We start from the raw sequence: 20,292 nt of genomic DNA, 5'->3' as shown, positions 1-20,292 counted from the left end.
TATTATGAATTTAAATAGGCACATAAGGCATTAGCTGAAGCTGAAAAGAAATTAGCTTCTGAAGGAAAAAAACTAGTTGTAATCACTCAGAACATAGATGAATTGCATAAGGCTGCAGGAACAAAAAATTTGATAGAATTACATGGTAAGTAGAATTTTACTCATAAATATATTTTTTCTGAAATAAAATTTCTAAGATGTGTACACATTTTAATAATTTTTATGCCAATAGTGTAGATCAAGACTTTGTAAGCTACTCCAGATACAGAAAATTTTTTCATGATCTAAATACATTGTTGCACTAATTTGTTGAAGTGGGCAGCAAGTAAACACATAAATAGATTCATCCATATACCAGATTCCTCCAGACACACTTGTCTTGGCATACTTCTTTTGCTTCTATCACTTTCATCTTTCTTCTAGAACACTTTCTCACATTTCTCATTCTCATAATCTTTCATTCCTTCAAATGCTCATCTACTTGCTTCAGCTATGATTTCCTTGGTTGTCCCTGTTTTGCTTCTCTTCCTCTTTTCCTTAGTATACTTTGTTCAATAATTCCTCTTCATTCATTCCCTCAGTGGCCAAATGATCATGAAGTATACTTGCTCATCTTTTATATGACATTCTCTTTTTCACAACAATTTTTTCTGATATTTCATTTCTCATTCAGTCCCTCCATATCACATGCTCCCCTCAAATATCTCATTTCATGATCTACAATAATACATAATGTAATAACTAGGCAACTAAACAAAGGAAGAAGATATAGGAAATTTGTAAGATTTTATGAATCGGCTTATTTTTAGAAAAATTTTAATTGCAATATTAATTTTAATATTTTAATAAATAAAATTTTAATAAATTTTAATAAAATTTTAATTGCAAATTCTTTCATTTAAAAATTAATCTGTTCAAATTATAACAAATTACACATCACAAGTAATTTTTCATTTAATTTTTTTATTACAAAGTTAATTTTTTAATATGATGTCTTGCAATAAGTTCATTGTTAGTTAGGCGTAAGTGCAGACAGTATTTTAAATCTTCATCGTTTTCTTAGCATATAAATATTTAAAATACTGCCTACACTCGTATCTCATTAAATTTAGATTCTCATGTACAGTACATAAATATACATATTTATGTATAAAACTATCCTATAATTTTACACTATACAGTATTCACTGTAAATAAGTCAAATTCACATAATATGCTTGTATTCATGTACAACATATATGAGCCGTTTATTTCGAAAGTGGCCTAGGGATAAATTATACAGCTTTAGAAACACAAAAACATTATACTACCATTTTATTAGTTACCAATATTTTTAAATTTATTAAAACACAAACCCTTAAATATCTCAATTTTAACATAAATGGACTTAGGCCACTTTCAAAATAAATGGCTAATATTAATCATTATCAATAACTATTAATCTTTGCAAGCTATAATCATATGTGAATAAATCAGCGTATGTGCGTTGCTTTGTCATTACAAAATACTAAGTATTCATTCAATTTTATGTACTTAGTGATTGACTGTTTGATCAACTCTAGTGTAGATTGAAATTATATCTTTAAAAATTAATTATTTTGTTAATTAATATAATAAAAACAACTACTCAATAATGATGATATTGGTATTATTAAGTTTTCAAATAATTTTTTAATGTATTTTTACTATGCATAGTTTTATATAACTCTGAAACAATAGTGGACTGGCCCACTGGGAAATTCCATATTTTTTGGTGGCCATTTGCTTGACAACCATTCCCATAATATAAGCCCATATATAAATACATATACATATATACCAAATGTAGTTTCATATATATATTTTTTTCCAGGTCAAAATTTGTAGCCAATCTAATACTGGTTGGAATAAGTTCTATTAAATATCTTAAAGTTAAAAAATTAATAACTTCTGTAATGTGTATTATTAGCTTTACTTGGAGAAAACTAAATAAAACAAATAAAATAAAGTCAGGTTACTAAGTAAAAAATTTTGTAAGGCATATTGTTTCCTTTCTGTGCCTTCTATTAAATTAATGATTTCTGGATTCACTATACTAATAATCTATATAAATAATCATTTATTTCTCTTAACTTTCTCCAAGAGTTAAATAGTTAAGTGGGAATAAAATGTTCAACTAATCGGAAGCAAAATGTTCCACATCTCACTCAGATAACAATCTATATAATTGTAAAATTTTCTCATTAGATAAATTAACTTTGTAAATTTACACCAGAAACTGCATTATCAATCAATTATACATTAAATTTTAAAAACAAAAAATTATTTATTTTGGTTGATTTACTCTTGCAATGTTAATTTATTAATCAGATTTCAAAAGATGCAAGCATTTTATGATTAAAAGAAAAAAAATTGTATTGTATTTTTATTAAATAGATATGGAAGTAAATTTAATAAGTATGAACATTTTTTTTTTCAGAAAAGTAATGATAAATAATTTATTAATGAATGCAAACGAAGACAATGCTTATATTCTTATATTATTGCTTATACAGTATTATTTGAATATTTAATTTTGGATTATTTTTAAGTAAATTTTTAATTAAAAGATTATTTTATTTATATAAAACAAAATTTTAAAATAAGAAAGAAGCATTCAGTTGAAACAAATTTTTATTTAGATTTTAATTTACATTAGCATGCAATTGCTGATCAAAAACTAATCTTGATTTTCTTTCAACAGGTACACTCTTTAAAATTCGATGCACCAAATGTGGTGACGTTACAGAAAACAAAGACAGCCCTATTTGTCCAGCTCTTGAAGGCAAAGGGTGAGAAATAATCTGGTCTTGTTCACTTTAATATTTTTGATTTGATTTGAATAGAATATGCTTTGGTAAAATCAGAGTATACTGTTCATTGGAAATTAATGCTATGGCCATTAATTTACATTTAATATTCACTTAAAAGTTGAGTAAGTTATTACTGAAAAATTATAAGTATATACAGTATTCACTGTAATTCACTGTCCCTTTTTAGTAAATATAGGGTCTTTCAACAAGTGGTGTCATTTTAAATCAACAGAAAAATGCAATATTTTCGTGAAAAGTGGTGATATTTTTATTTTAATCCAAAGTACACACTCTGAGGTTAGTAATGGAACACAATATCTGCCAAATGTCTGCCTCGGCTCTTCTTACAAACCGTCATTCTTTTGATAGAATTTTTCATCACACCTTTGCATAATAGCGGCTGTATTTCGCCAATAGCAGCTGTAATATTGTCTTTGAGTGTTTGAATCGTTAACATAGCTGCAAAGAATAAGTCTAATGGTGTTAAATCGCATGATCTCGGCAGCCAATTGAAGTCTCCATTTCGAGAAATCACACATTCAGAAAATTTTTCATGCAATAGAGCCATTGTTTCACAAGCTGTGTGGCAGGTGGTGCCGTCGTGCTGAAGATAAACGTTGTCCACATCCAAAGCATCAATTTTAGGCCAAAAAAAAGTCAGTCAACATCGTTTGGTAACGCAATCCATTCACTGTAACAGTCAAACCAGCATCATTTTCGAAAAAGTATGGCCCAATTACACCGCCAGCCCAAAAACTACATGAAACTGTCACTCATTGTGATTGGAGATGTTGTTTGACTATTTCCCTTGGGTTTTCGGAGCCCCATATGCGACAGTTTTGCTTGTTTACATACCCAGACAGATGAAAATGAGCCTCTATACTCAGAATGATTTTGTTTAAAAAATCATGATCTTGTTCATGCATTTCCAGCACCCAATCAGCAAATGTACGGCATTGTGCGTGATCTGCTGGCTTCAGTTCTTGTGTCAACTGCAACTTATAAACATGTAGGCCAAGATCTTTATGCAAAATGCGGTGCAAACTGGCTTGTGATATCCCCAATTCCTGTCATCGTTTCAAAATGGACAAACCTCGGTTTTCAGCCACAGCAGCAATATTTGCAGCTGACCTGGCTGGACGGGCATGAGTTGGAAGTCTTCATATCACTTACTTGTCCAAGACGTTCAAATTTATTGATTAAATTCACTATTGATGAAGACCAAAAGCAGTACGAACTTTACGAACTGTCTCCGTAATATTTTCACCATTTTTGTAGTGAATTTTCACTATTTCATGCATTGTGTGAGCATATATCGATCCATATCTGAAAACCTCCTAGTTTTTACTTGTCAAATGTCACTGCAATGGCAGTTGTATGTTGACAGTTGAAAAATGGCACAAAATTTAAAATGACACCTATTGTTGAAAGACCTGTTATTAAGTATATTTGTATATACAGTAGAGAACTGAAAATCGGAATCAATTGGGGACTGGGGTTGTTCAGATTAGTGATTTGTTCCGATTACTGATTATGTACGAAAAAATATATTAACCTGTCCGATGTTCAAATTTTTCTCCGTCGCATGTCACTTCGTGTTGAATTTTCGTCGATTTTAAGCCTAACGAAAATTTTTATAATAATAATCGAGGCTACCATATCGTTAAAAATTATTTCTGCATTTTGTACAAACAAAATAAATAAATTGAAGAATATAAAAACATGAAAATTATACTTTAGAAGTAAATTTAGTATCAAAAACGTTCGATTCAGCACGACACAGTCCGACTGAAAATCATTCCGATTAACGAGTCTCTACTGTATTTAAATTGCTTTAAAGTGAAATGTTTTACAATGTTTGTTGTAAACTTCATATAAATTTTTACTTGTATGAGGACCCTATGACATCTTATCACTGACCCGATATTGTTTTGTGGTCCACACACCCGTATATAAGGAGGTGGTGTCATTCAGGATGATGAGACAGTGTGAACTGTATATGTGGGTGGTGGTGTTAGACGCCTAGACAAGAACTCTGTTTATAATTAGCACCTGTTTATTAGAATGCAAAAGACATCTTACAAAAGTTTAGGAGATACCGTTTTCTTAAAAACTAATGTGACAGGGATACACAGTGAGTTCTGATGACAGTGATGGACTGGGGATACAATGTCCTGGTATGGTATGGTAATACAAGGATGTTCCCAGGATTCATTGCTCCTTATTGGCAGATCAGTGTTCTGAACTAATATAAGAGTAGAAGGAACTAGTCCACTGTTTGTCTCTCACGTGTATCACTTGATTAAAAGTTAGACTGTCTTGGTGGAAAAAAGCTCTCATCCTTGAGTTTCAGGCATTTTAAAGGTTTCACATCTGCAATTGGATGTTCTAGTTGGTCATGATCTCCTCCTTCCCCTTTTTTTTCAATTGACCCCTAGTTTATTGCAGGATCAAATTCAGAGATTGGACACTGGTCAGAGATGTTTATTGAATTTTCATGATTTCTGCCCATAATTCAGAGTTAAGCATTTTTACCATAGTTATAAATATTACCAGTTGCACTCATGTGACATTTTGTTTCATTAAACATGTTATTTTTCTATTTTTGCAATCATGGAAGAAAAGGTCAAATTCTCATTTTACTCTCTCACAAAACAAAACAACCTTTTGTGATGTTTTACCAAGAACATTTATATATATATAAATTTTCTCCTTTAAAACAAATTTTGGTTGTGGTTTCAGACTCTGGTCGAGACCTTACAGGCATTACAATTTGACCCATTTGGTCGTAATAAAGTATCTGGTATTGCGATTAGGATTTTTTAAAATTTGCATGTGCACATCTTCAGTTATGCCTTACTCTATGGTGTTATGGTTGCTCCTCCAGCTTTATCTATATGTTTGTTATCTACTCCTGTCATATCTTAGTATAAAAATAATGGAGAAGCTCACTAAGACTGTATTCAGAACAGAAAATTTGACATTTATTCTACTTAATGAATTTAAATACTAAAATAATTGGTTTGCATACAAAAAAGCTATTCTATTCATAGATATTCTACTTAAACATATAAAGCTTATGGAGTACATTAAAAAATTCTTTTTTCTTTCAATTGACCTGGTCCAATAATTCCAGGCTAAATGAGGGGATAATGGAATGAGTTCGGTCGGAACCAATGTAATAATAATTGTAGGCTGTTCAGTGGACCAAGGTCTGTCCTTTCCCCCAACTCCATTCCATCCCTTCCATATTTTGTGGCTATCCTTTGATTCCACCCATGTGGGACCTGCCATTCCTTTGCCTATTTGGCATCATTCAAATTTTTCCATCAGAAGTTTGGTTACTTGGTTTGTGGCCTCCACCTCCTCCTGTAAACGGGCAAATTCTTAACATGTGCCGCATGCTTAAGAGAAAGTTTTGACCGTCAATATACTTTTTATATGAGAACAAATATGCCAATAATAATTTATTCTAACAAATAAACTCTTTTATCATTTGTGTTGGTATTTACATTGGCAGCTAGCGCCTAGCTGTTTTAAGTCAATGTGATGCTTGCGGGAACTCGATCGCCTGCTCATGTGGAGGTTTGCCGCAGCAAACAAGTGCATGCGCATGATGTCATTTGAAGCATTTAACATGATCAGATTGTATCAAAAGCTTGCGGTACCCGGTCAGCATAGATGTATTGTGTACAGGGGCAGATCTACATAGAGATTTTAAGCCCTGGGCCCCAGCGTCAACGGCCCACAAAATTTGAATTATCATCATAAATTTTTAATACTTTTCCATTATAATATATTAATATTTTATGTGTAGATATAATGGGCTTTATAATAGTCCATACTTTTTAATAACACCAAATAGCATTTCTGCCTATTGTTTAATGCTAGAGATAGGCCTATTATACTTATAACTTTCAGCATGCCCCTGCCTGTAAGTCCTTTGCAATGGTTACTTTGGTAGGAGTATTATTTCAAACCTTTGGGAGTTTCTTCCTTACCTTCCCATTTCCTTTTCATGGTGTGTTTGATTGCATTCCTGTCAATTCAGGTCCTTACAATTGTTCTTTAGGAGATGTGGAGGTGCCCCACCCATCAGCTCCAATCTCATATTCTTTGTGGAGTCAGAAATTCATTCACTTGCCCTTCTGCCATTTTTATCTGGATGGAAAGGAAGAAATTATAGTACATGTTAGAGAAGTTTATCATTTTAAATAATGCCCCTCATCATGCATTGTGAGATTAGAATTTATTTTTATCACGGGTAATAAAGTATTCTATCTTGTCGCAATACAGAGTGAAAACACAATTTTTCTTTTAATTTTCATCTTCCTTCTGGCAGAGGAGACGACCAGTTCCTTATTTCTTCCAGGCTTGATAGTTACTGTGACAAAGAGGATCTGATCCATCAACATGTGACTGATTGTATTAGATGACTGCATTATATTTGGAAGGTCTGCTTAACACTTTGTGGAAGAGAATACCAACTTTTACTATTTTTCCTCTACCTGTTAAAGTCTATACGTCTTTGACATTCATTTGCTCCCTTTCGGTGTCCCACGCTTGTTAAAATTTAATCATTATATGTCAGCAAAAGATGAGATTTGAATCTAAATACCTTCTTTCTGCAGTCAGGACCTTCCTAATTTTTGATAACAGTGAAATGTATATTTAATATATTATGCTTTATTTCATTATTTAAAATAGCTAAATTCTCTTTTTCTGAATGTGATTTTCCACTTAATATCTAAAACAAATTTAATATTTCATTTATAAATATATCTATTTTATCAGAGCTCCAGATCCAGACACTAAAGATGCCCGAATACCAGAAGAACTTCTTCCAAGGTTAGGTAACTTTTAATAGAAACATTCTGAGTTTATTTAATTAACATAGGTATTAAACTCAAATTTAATGGAAAAATGATTAGATGTTCGAAATGTGATGGATTGATGCGACCACACGTTGTTTGGTTTGGTGAATCTCTGGAACCAGATGTTCTTGCTGCTGCTCAGAGAGAATTAGAAGAATGTGATTTATGTCTTGTGGTAATTATAATTATACACACTTTAAATCAATTGAATTGTATTTTGTTTGATTTTTTTTTAATACTGTAAAATTTGTAGATTGGAACATCCTCTGTTGTCTATCCTGCTGCAATGTTTGCTCCTACAGTAGCCAAAAGAGGAATACCTGTTGCTGAATTCAATCTAGAAACAACCCTAGAGACAAGTAACTTTGGGTAAGGTATTTTTTAAACATAAAGTAGGGAAAAATTATAATTTATTTTAACGTTAAAAATAATTTTTGCAGTTTTCATTTTGAAGGACCATGTGGTACAACTTTGCCTACTGCTTTAGTTTTTGATTAAATGTTTAATTTAGGAACCATGTGCGATAAATAAGATGATCAGAGTAAAAATTTTCAGCTGTGTGTATGTTTTATATACTCTGAACAAAGTATAATTTGTGTATTTTTAAGCTGCGTAGATTCATTTCTAAACAAAGGTAAAGATAAAAATTTTAAATTAGTTTGGCTTTTATTAAAATTTTTACAAAACTCATTTCTCTTGTTTCTCTTTTTTCTGAAGGAAAAATAAAATTTGTTTATTAAATTAATAATATATTGAAATTTTGGAATATCTATAAATTACCTGTTGCAGTATAAAATTTTGTTGTTGTAGAAGATCTCTGGCAACATTATTGATATGCTTAAATCTCTCAGGTCCCAGATGTATACCACCATACCATCTTGATACTACAACTATCACATTTTTAACATCCAAAATCTACAAATATGAAAAATTAAATGAATGGAAGTATTATATTCTGCATTAATATAAGACCTAACAAAATATATTAAAAGACTAAACACTTATGAAGGGAATTCTTGTTCATATAATAATTTAAACTAGACAAGATATGCTCGCATCTATGTTAGAATATAGATTTATCTTAGAAAATGTAACATGTTTTTTAAATTATCAGGAACAAATGACAACTGAATTCTGAAAAATTTTTTAATTTGATTACACTGATTTTTGCTTTGTCATCAGATTTTTCAATTTATTCACATTACTACATGCAATGTTTATGAATGACTTTCCAAAAATATAAATTTGCATTTAGTCATTTCTCTGTTTAAATTCCAAATAAAAACAAAAATTGAAAAATATTTCTGAATAGTTTATCAACAAAATTTAGTATAAGTCTCAGTTATGCAAACATTATTCTTCTGTAATTAAATTTTTTCACATTCAAGTTGCTTATTGTATTTATCTTCTAGAAAATTTACTTAAAAACATACTGAATTGAATATATACATTATATTTTTTCTTTTTCTAGTGATAATTTGAAGTTTAGTAATTTAATTCTTCAAGCATAAAATCTTACCACATATATATATATATATATATATATCATTGATGATCTGAATATATTTGCATAATTTCTTGCAAGATGTCAGATTATATATGGTATAAAACATCAGAATTTGTGTTAAAATTAATAAATTATATGAAATGATTGTAGTGAGAGCTTAATTTCAAGATTATTTAATGTACACAATCAATAAAGATTGATTTAAGAATTAAATTACAGTGGTACCTCAGTATATGTCTGCTTTAGAATACATCCAATTCGGAATATGTCCTGTTTGGACGAAACAAATTTTGCTCGGTATACGACTTAATTCAATTATACGCACCATCTATGAACAAGTAGCACTATCGGTGTACTAGACCAGACTAGACATTTGCGGTGCCACGGTCTATAACTTTGTTAAATTTCTTCTGATTTTAATTTGTAAGTAAAACTTTATTATTTTTATTAATTGTGAATTGCAAAAAGGCAAATGAAAAGCAATAGAAAACTAAAAATATGACTAGAATCACAATGGAACTGAAAAAAGAGATTGTTGAGAAATATGAAGGTGGCACGAGTGTTCGAGATTTAACTGTTGTGTACCGTATTCCGAGAACGACGATATCGACAATCGTGAAAAATAAAGACATTATTAAATCCGCTAACGTTGCAAAAGGGGTTAAATCAATTTCTAAACAGAGATCAGTGAAACAGAGGTGACAGCGTATCAGAATTACAGTATACAGTTATTACAGTAATAATCGCAAATAATTGCGATTATTACTGTAATAACTTTAAAAATCTATAATAAAATTTATTCTTTTATTAATGTGCTCAAACAGTGTTTCAATTATTTTACAACCCCATTAATATACCATATCAAGACGGGTTTTTTTTTTACATTAGAACGGATTAATCATTTTTACATTACTTCTTACGGGAAAGGTTGGTTTGGTATAAGTCCTATTCAGTATAAGTCCAAACATCATATACCAAGGTTCCACTGTAGAAATATTCTACACCTTACTATTTCAGAAAATATTCAAAGGCAATGGAATCCCTTTTGCACACATCTGATAGTACTTATTGTATAACTCTTCCTTTAGGTGTTGGATAATGTAATGTGCTTCAATGCTAACATTGAGGAACTCAATCAATGCAATTTTATGTTTATTTTCATCGTGGAGCTGCTTGGACACCGACTGCAAATGTCATCTTCCAATTTCCTTGTTAAAAAGTCACAGTATTGGATATACTGATGTTACAATATATGTACACTTAAATGAGCAAATATATGATATCATATATTAGCTCATGACGAATTGCTCAAATCTCTTTGCAAATTTATATATTTACAGTAGAGTCGTTAATCGGAACAATTTTCAGTCGGACTGTGTTGTGCTGAATCGAACGTTTTTTATACTAAATTTATTTCTAAAGTATAATTTTTTTTGTTTTTATATTTTTTAATATATTTATTTTGTTTGTACAAAATGCAGAAATAATTTTTAACGATACGATAGCCTCGATGATTATTATAAAAATTTTCGTTAGGCTTAAAATCGACGAAAATTCAACACGAAGTGACACGCAACGGAGAAAAATTCAACACGAAGCGACACACAATGGAGAAAAATTTGAACATCGGACAGGTTAATGTATTTTTTCGTACATAATGGGTAATCGGAACAACCCCAGTCCCCAATTGATTCCGATTTTCGACTCTCTACTGTATAATGGTGTAGGTAATTGTTAAACACTTTAGAGTTTCTCAGGAATGAATGACTTTATAAACTATCAAGGTTCTAAAATGAAACAAAAAATTTTCATTTGATATTGCTGACAATGCAATATCAACTTTGTTACTGCTTAAATAGGAAAAAATATCTATAAATGAGTTATGCAATTAACATTATTTTTAGCAGTAAGAAATAAGTTTTTGAACAATTAACAATATAAGATAATAACTCTGCAAAGACAAAATCTTATTACTTATTTTTTATGGGAACCAAATTAGAACAAGATATTATTGTTAATCGTCTACTTGGACTTTACTTATTAATAGGACTTTATACTGGTGTTTAAAGATTGGCACAGTAATGAGAGTTAGTTCAGGAAAGAACAAAATTTCTTTATTATATCACATATAGTAATAATTTCTGTACACATATTATACATGTTTCAGGCTAGCATGCCCCTCATCAGCAGTATTACTACCAAACATGTAAATACATATTCCAATCCCAAGTATAAATTGATATTTCTCTATTACTGTGCCAATCTTTAAACACCAGTATAAAGTCCTATTAATAAGTAAAGTTTAAGTAGACGATTAACAATAATATTAGAATTTAAGGACAGTAAGGCTTTTACAACTAGAACAAGATATGTTTGTAGGAACTAAAATTTTTTCTTTTTCACTCATTATTAATGAGCTTAAAGTAGTGGCATCATTTTTACAATCAGAATTAATTTAAAGTAGGAGCCCAAGTATTTGGATCTGCTGAAAAATATTTAACATTTTGCATGTGGTGATGTTTCACTTTGAAATAAATTTATCATACTGAAATAAAGGTTGATTCAAATAAATAATCACTATATTTACACAATATTCTAATATCTAAAGTTTTGAAAAGTTAATAGTAATTCCAGATTGTACTGATTATGCCACTGTAACTTGAAAAAATTATAGACAAATTCCCAATGTTGTCCATCTGTCCGTCTTTCCTTGATCTCGAAAACGGAGTTAGTTAGATGAAAGACGAGACCAGATATGGAAACCTTAGGGGCAAGAAGCCTCGATTAACTATATGCAAACTTCTGATGCAAACCAGAAGTCAAGTTATTTCAATTCGAAACCTTTTCCCCGAAAACAGTTAGCAATGGCGTTGTGCCGTCATCTATTAATGGAAAAATACGATGTACGGGGTCAAAACACTACAGTATTAATTTGAGGTGGAGAGCATATAATTTAAATGAAATAAATTTTAAAAAATGATTGTCATAATGCCAGGCTGCAATTTTTAACGTCACAATAAATAACTGTTTGTTTTCAGTTAAACTGTCTAAATTTATTAATGCATAACCTGTGCAATGCAAGTAATGACAAGAATCCAGTCTAAATTTTGTTTCTTTAAGGAAAAATCTGCAAAGATGTATAATATGTTAAATCGACATGACTTTGATGCTCTATAAAAGAAATATTAGCATATTATATTGAAAATAATATAATAATAATAAAGTTACATTAGATTAAAATTGATTCAGCTATTACTAAGAACAATCTGACTACAAAACCATTAGAATATACTATCTTTACAATTATCTGATGTATGGAATTATGTCATACTATATATGATCAGAAAGATAAATTTCACTTCTGCAAATAAAATACATATACTTTTTAAAAAGAAAAATTCATCTACAAAACTTTTTGAATTTAATTTAATTTGAATAGAGAGAACCTTAAATTTAAGACATTTATGTAAAGATGAAAAGTACCCTTAATAAATCTTATTTTTTTAATTAAAATACACGTGTTGATGAATACTATAATTGAAAGATTTGACTATTCTAAGAAAGCTGTTCAAAAGCAAAGGAATTGTGAAATTTCTGTAATAAAAAATCCATCAAAATTCAGAATGATTTGAATATTGTAATTAAAGGGCTTTGGGTAATCTAAAGTTTTCAACACTACATACTATATTTTGTGACAATTCAACTATTGTTAAAGCACGAAATTTATAACCTGCAATAGATGAAGTAAACGCGATCCTGCATGTGTTTCTCCGTCGTCGTCACAATCTTGTATCAAAGTATTTTCGGTATTTTGTATTCTGAAAAAAAGAATTACCAAAATTAGCATTATGTAACAATTTTATATTTATTTTTTATGTTAACACCGAAAGCCCAACCAATCGGAAAAGAAATCGAAAACGAAAAATTATATATAAGTCCGAGTATCCGAGGACAAGGGTTCAAACAGTTCGTTAGTTCATTTGTTCCATTAGACTCCTCCTGTGCGATAATTTGGCACTTTAATAAAATTTTTCAATATATATCAATATTGCAAAATATTTTACATGCAAATGTCACAATTTCTCTATATTTCTTGCTAAAATCTGATAAATAAAATTTTAAATGACTTTTCTTTTTAAATTTTGATGTTATGTAAAGGGTTTCTTTAAACTTTCAAAATATATAATCATTGTAATGTATTTTCTTAATCTAAAAACAAGGCATTTATGAAAAACGTATTAACCTTTAAACAAGATTTTTTAATAACAAAATCAACTGATATTTTATGAATATGTCTCTTTTATAGTAATAATTTGAATAAAGAACTTTAAAAACATTTTAACGAAACGTGTTCTTTTACGTTACCTGTATGCATAAATATTATGCGTGGCCGATGCAATTTTGCGATTTTCTTTTAATTTCAATATCGTAAATTTTGCCTTAAAAAAATAAAAGATCTTTCAAACTAGCAATATGGATTAATTTAAATACATTTTCCAATATGTATTAAATTTATAATAATATTTTAAAATTTACCTCTTCTACATTAGAAACTCTAGATAAGTGTGCTTGAAAGGTGCTTTTTCTTTCTGTTATTGGTTCACCATGGTATATATTAGGCTCTTTAATATGTATGGCTATTAAAAGAAATATAATTAATTTCATTTCATGTTTAAAAAAGAGAGAAAGTTTGATGAATACTTTGTTTATAGATGATGATGGTGATATATACATAGATATTATAGATGATGATGATGATGGCAGTTGATCTTGTCTTATTAAACATCAGTAAAACATCACTTGTGCAAGATCTTATTATATTAAAATTCGCTACATTGATTTCAACTGAAGTAAAAATTATTCTATTTATTTTGATAATTATTTAGTTGATATCTTAAAAATATCTCTTCATAATAATATCTAATAAATGAGTATTACGATACTACAAAGGCTATAGAATTTGGCTTTGACTTTGCATCTTTATCGTGGCATTAATTAGAAATAACAACATTTATTATTACTTTTTAAGCAAACAAACAATGATTTAAGCAATTATCTGCTAGATAATATAAAGTTGAAAAGATATTAAATACATACTTGGTTTCGGTGGTGAATGAAGTTGTAGTTTACTTTTATTTAACTGTTTTTTACTTTCAGTTTTTTCTTCATTGCTAATTATCATTTCCACTTCTTCAGAAATTTTATCTATCCATTGATGGATAATGTTTTCTCCAATATTTTCACTAAAAAATTAAATTGTTTGATATATTTGAAACTAAGGAAATGAGATATTTTAAAAACTTATTTTTCCTACATAAAGTTAAGAATTTTATTATAAAATTTGATAATTGCATAGATTAAATTAATGCAAAGTTTACATTTATATGTTTTTAATAATACATTTTTAAGCATTGTTAGTATTGTCATACAGTAGACTCCCCTATAACACGGATTTGTATAACATGGCTAAAAAATTGCGATCGGGTTCGTATAACACGCTAAGAGAGACTCGTATAACATGGTAAAACATCATTGTTGACTCGTGTCGCGACAGGATTGGTCGAATCTGGACCAACAGCGGATATTGTACAAACCGTTGAGTTTAAACGAGCACTGGACCTACTAAAAAACATTTATTATTCAACGGCCATAAAAATTATATTTTTATTAACGATGTCTCCAAAGTTAAGTTATTTTTCTGCGAAAAATTTGCTGATAAGGAAACACGCGTCCACCATTCAACGAGCTGCTCCGCCACGAAAACAAGCTTAAGCAATGGCATTGTCGAACAGTGCACACTCTGTAAGTAATCCTACAATTTTCTGTTTATAGCATAGTTTATATGGATTATTCCCAAAAAATTATACGTGATTTGGAAATGTTGAGTCAAATTAGTCTAGAATCGATTAATTTTATGGAAGAAAACCTTTCAAACAGCCGTAGCCCCTAAACTGCACGCGTGCCAGGCTGTGATTGGCTTGTGTATTTAAGTGACTCGTACAACACGGATTCATATAACACGGAACGTATCTACCGTGTTATAGGGGGTCTACTGTACTTGATTACATTATACAGTTCAGTAAAATAATCTAAATTTAGTTAAGACATGAAATAGCAGAATTTAAATTATATTTATTGATATAAAATAACAGCATGGTTTGCCTCAATTCAGTCCACCATGAACACTGTGATTCAGTAAAGAGATTCATCTGAGCAATGTGACCTGAACAACCCATAAAGATATTTAAATTTAAATATAAGTGAATGAAATCACTTACCACATATTTGACTGATTGAAATATTTAGATTACTATTAAAAAGAACTGCATTATAATCAGAAGAATTACCATTTAAATTAAAAGTAATATGTACTATTAAAAGATATAAACAGAATTATTACATGAAAATATAAAAGTAGCAAGTTAAAGTGTAAAGTAGTATATTTTTATACAATTGCTTAAATGTTATGATTTGTATAATTTATTCCATTCTAGTTTAATATATGTGAGGTCCCAGAAATAGTCCATAATTAAAAAAGAAATGTATATTTTATTAAATTAAATCATCAAGAAAACAAGTAATATACGTATGTTGGGACGGCGACGCTGGACTTTGACGTCGTCGCTCGTAAAGAATAGAGGGAAAACAATATTTAGAATAAAAAATAAATAAAAGGAGGGAATTGTTTAAAACTTAAAACGCAATAAGAAAAAGGAAGTGATGAGACGCAATATGAGCGTGGGTGTCTTAATCATCATAAATCGCCGTCGATGAATTTTGATCAGAGTCGAGAGGATGGTGTCAAATAAACCACTCTGAGCAGACCTTTCTCGTGACCTAACTTGGTCTTAAATTCTACCTCAAGACAGGTAAGAGACCAATCGGGGAATGAGGAAGGGAAAGCCCAACCAATTGGAAAAGAAATTGAGAAGAAAAAGCTATATAAGTGCGAGTGTCCAAGGATGAGGGTTCGAACTGTTCGTTAGTTCATTCGTTCCATTAGACTCCTCCTGTGCAATCTGCCTGTTCGATCCTCCCGTACGAACTAAGAGATCTTACTCCGTCACCAACGAGGAGTCCGACTTACTGCTACTCTTCACATAAGTACAGACTCTGACCATTTAAACACTGCTGCTACCAACTACCGAGAAGAAAGGAATCTCAAGGATCCGAACTTCGATATCTTTGGACAGTCCCGCAGATGTAAGCATATATCGACAAAATAAACGCTTTTTTTGTAAACACTTGTCTTTTTCTGCCTCCGCAAACCACCAACCACATACGCGAGGGCCATAGACCATTCCGACGAAAGGGAATAAACTCCCCCAAATCGGCATGCTTACATATATTGATGAATATATTTTCTTTATGGCAGTATGAAATTTAGGAACTTAGCATTCCACTTTGAAAGAAAGAAATTGCCAAACTTTCTTTCATTTAATATATACAAAAAAATGAATCTTAGATTTAAATAATTATTCTTTTAACTTAAAATACCATTAACTGTGTAATAAACTTTTTTTCACAGATATTACTCTAATATCTAAACACTACTGTATGAACAACAGAGAATAATACAAGAATTTCAGAATATTTTTTCTTCTTATGCTCTTTAAATGATAATTATTTAATACAGAAGATTAAACTTAAAAATTAACTATTTTGAATAATATCAAAATTAAAAATCATTCAATTCATGATTTGAGAAACAATCCATATAAAATTTAGAAATACCATTAGATTTAATTAATAATTTAAAATTTTAACACTAAAAACTTCAAATATTAATACTTACCAATAAATATTCTCCAATTTATTATACAAATCTATTTTATCTTCTCTTTTCATCCAAGGAGCACTAAATTTATTTTATTAATTTTAATATACAACATCGTTTTTTTAGGATTTTATGCAATAATAATATGTTTATTAGCATTTTATAAATATTTAAAATGATAAATATTGATTAAAAAATAATAATTTTTTTTTTATTTGAGGAAAAACGAGTTTTTATATCTTCTGCCAACTTTTAAAAATAATGGTTAATGTCACCTATGGTTCCAAAATGGCAGCTCGTCTCTGATTCCAGCAAACAGAAGAAAGGAAACAGTGGGGACGCACATTCTAACTTAACTTAACCTATTCTAATAAATTACCATAATTATTACCAACAAAACTATTAAAATAGGTTAGGTTAGGTTAGGTTAGAACGTGCGTTTCCGCTGTCTCCTTTCTTCTATTTGCTGGAATCAGAAATGAGCCGCCATTTTGGAACCATAGGTAACATTAACCAAAATGATATACCACCAATTATATATTAAAATATTTATAGAGAGATTAATTTTTTTTTAATCTAACCATTCTGAAAGATGATAAAATGAACATTTTATTTTTTAAATACCACAATTTTAGATTTAACTTTATAAGCCGAACTTTGTTATATATTTAGTTTAGTTTGTTTTTTAAATTAACATACATGCATCAATAATTTGTAAAAATTGATTTAACACAATAAAATAAAATAAATTTCAACAGTAGAATCCACTTACTGTAATCTTGGATGCTGTTTAATAGTATCAGAATAAGCTTGTCCCAAAAACTTCATTTATTGTAAAAGACTTGATTGTAACTACAGTAACTAATCTTTTTAGGCAAGTAAGCATTTTTAAGCTCTTTTCATACTATTAATATGTGGTAGTTAACATCAGCTATCAGTCTTAACCAGTGCTCTAAATGTTTATCATTGTAATCATTATTTTCTTGCAATACAGTAGTTTATATTACTGGCTTTTTTACTTCACTTATATGCTAATTTTTGATAAAGATGACAGTGCTGTTTTCTTGCTTTCTGCAGTAATTAGTATTACCATATTTTACAGCATATAAGATGCAACTTTTGTCCACAAAGAAAAAGAAAAAAGTTCTACACCTTATATGTGAAATTGTAACCTTCCATCTCTCTCTCTCTCTGCATGCCATATCAGAAATCCTGACGTCATTGTGCCATTATAACCATTAGCGCTTTGGATTATGTTAAACAATTATAATTGCATGCAAACATTTCAGAATTATTTCAGAAATTTTAATCACATTGACTAAAATTCCACAAATTAATTTTTCCTGAAAAGCTATAAAATGAGTAATAGTTTTGTAGAAAATATTTCAAAATTTTCACCAAAGGAATTATATAATTACTAGTTTTATTTGAATAATAGCCATTTTCAAATAGTAACTGCAGAGAAATTATGCTGTTTGAAATAGTAGCCGTGGCTATTATTTGAATAAAATGTATGTTTAGTTAATGTTTTACGTTTAATGTTGGAATATAAATGTTTTACTGTCATGAAGGAGACCATAAAGCATTATCATAGTCTACAAACTTCATTTAAGATATATTCCAAAATGGAAATTGGTAAACAAAACAGCTAGGAGTAAAAGCAGTACACCTCTGATGGAAAGTTGAACTAAAATTAGATGAGAAGACTAAAAGAACCACTCCATATGCATATAAGACAATAGAGAAAGTTTGTATCATTTTACTCACTTATAAATTGCCAAATATGAAATAGCAGCAGAACTGCATCATTTGTAAAAAGTCCTGTAAACAAAGAGGGAGACAGATGGACAGAGAAAAATCAAAAAGATCTGCCCGTTCCCATCCTGGGTATCTAGCTGTAGTCCAGCTGCCACACCTAAATTGTCAAGTCTGAGAATCACCCAAAGAAGACAAGAATTTTATTGGAACCTCCTGCTGTGTCTTGGCAATGCCATTCAATCTTACTGTCCTCATTCAGAAGAAGACACTGTCAATTGGAAGTTTTCCTGACTTCCAAGGTCGTTTATGGGGTAGTACAACAACAGGAATTTGACCATTACTCTTAACGTAAACATTAATGTCTAATGTTCAGGTTATTGTCTGTTATGCTACAACATTTGTATTAGAATAGTGTTTTATTACAAACTCTAAATAAGCTCTTTTTAGTTTATAATTAAAAAATAATTGAAAAGTTTCTAAGAAATAGTATTTATTTTTGGACTTTGTATTGTGTTTTTTGGGCTAAAATGTCCAGAATTAACTAAATTATTTAAAATCATTAGAGAACAGACCACTGGGCTAATCTACTTCTGGTCACGAGAGTAATTTGACCAGATAGTACCCACAATCGGTCTGGATGCAGTCCTATAACAAAACCGGATACTATACATCACTATTACGTTTACTCTGAACAATTTTAAAAAATACATATATACAGTATTTCACTTACCTCAACTGATAATATGGAGAAGTTTTGGGATAATCTGGAGGAAATGTTACCTGAAAAAAATTAGAAATTATATTTACAATGAAATTTAAAGTAAAAAAATAAAAAATGCAAATATTACCTGTAGAGTGACATCTTTATCTTGCTGCGAACTTCTTATAACAATGCTAAATTGATTCTTCAAGTCTTCATCAATTATTAAGTCTTTTTCATATATGGCAGTTAATGCTTCTATTTCATATTCCTTTATTTAAAAAATAGACAAAAATTATTAAAAACATTCTTTGGTAGGTTAACGTTATCTTAGGTATACAAAATGGCGGCTCGTCTCTGATGCCAGCATACAGAAGCGAGGAAACAGTGGGGACGCACGTTTTCTAAACCTAACATATTCTAATAATTCAGTTGCTAATAATTATGGTAATTTATTAGAATAGGTTAGGTTTAGAAAACGTGCGTCCCACTGTTTCCTCGCTTCTGTATGCTGGAGTCAGAGACGAGCCGCCATTTTGTATACCTAGGGTAACATTAACCCATTATGGAGTGACACGTGGGTAAAAATGATTAAAGTCTTCGAATACCTGTAATATGCTATTATCGACATCGACATCATCTCCACTGGCCATTATTTTTGTCGAAACGATTAAATTATCCTAAATAATGTCAAAATAGAGATGTATTTCAATTTTAAAAATAAACCATACGTTCTTATCAAACGAACACGTTGTTTACATGTAAAGTTCTGTAATTCAATACTAGAGGCGCTTCAATCGGATGAATAAGGCTAGATACTTTCGCCATATTCCTTCCATTTCGGA

The 20,292-nt window shown here is 30.0% G+C and overlaps 2 protein-coding genes across 4 annotated transcripts in view; one reads left to right on the top strand and one right to left on the bottom strand.

Annotated features, from left to right (window-relative positions):
• LOC136988623 (NAD-dependent protein deacylase sirtuin-5, mitochondrial-like) overlaps positions 1 to 8,395 on the top strand; it is a 19,268-nt gene extending 10,873 nt beyond the window's left edge. Inside the window, exons 4-9 of the mRNA XM_067286532.1 lie at positions 19 to 145; positions 2,723 to 2,810; positions 7,626 to 7,679; positions 7,763 to 7,880; positions 7,959 to 8,074; positions 8,146 to 8,395. Coding sequence (XP_067142633.1) covers positions 19 to 145; positions 2,723 to 2,810; positions 7,626 to 7,679; positions 7,763 to 7,880; positions 7,959 to 8,074; positions 8,146 to 8,203 — 561 coding nt within the window. The 3' untranslated portion in view covers positions 8,204 to 8,395. The remainder of the gene's footprint in view (positions 1 to 18; positions 146 to 2,722; positions 2,811 to 7,625; positions 7,680 to 7,762; positions 7,881 to 7,958; positions 8,075 to 8,145) is intronic.
• LOC136988622 (protein IMPACT-B-like) lies at positions 8,353 to 20,292 on the bottom strand. Of its 3 annotated transcripts, none has more exons than XM_067286529.1 (10): positions 20,207 to 20,292; positions 19,596 to 19,718; positions 19,478 to 19,527; positions 17,008 to 17,070; positions 14,310 to 14,455; positions 13,749 to 13,849; positions 13,578 to 13,669; positions 12,943 to 13,030; positions 8,486 to 8,620; positions 8,353 to 8,416 (listed from the first exon to the last, which is right to left on the bottom strand). In XM_067286529.1, the coding sequence occupies exons 1-10, from the start codon at positions 20,273 to 20,275 to the stop codon at positions 8,393 to 8,395; spliced, it is 891 nt and encodes a 296-aa protein (XP_067142630.1). In that variant the 5' UTR covers positions 20,276 to 20,292; the 3' UTR covers positions 8,353 to 8,392. The 3 variants fall into 3 exon arrangements, with proteins under 3 accessions (XP_067142630.1, XP_067142631.1, XP_067142632.1); XM_067286530.1 differs by having other exon boundaries at positions 13,578 to 13,651; XM_067286531.1 differs by having other exon boundaries at positions 20,056 to 20,254.

The sequence above is a fragment of the Centruroides vittatus genome, unplaced genomic scaffold (assembly GCF_030686945.1).
Source record: "Centruroides vittatus isolate TY-2023 unplaced genomic scaffold, ASM3068694v2 scaffold_373, whole genome shotgun sequence".
NCBI classification, from domain to species: domain Eukaryota; kingdom Metazoa; phylum Arthropoda; class Arachnida; order Scorpiones; family Buthidae; genus Centruroides; species Centruroides vittatus.
This window is presented reverse-complemented; position numbering and strand designations above follow the sequence as displayed.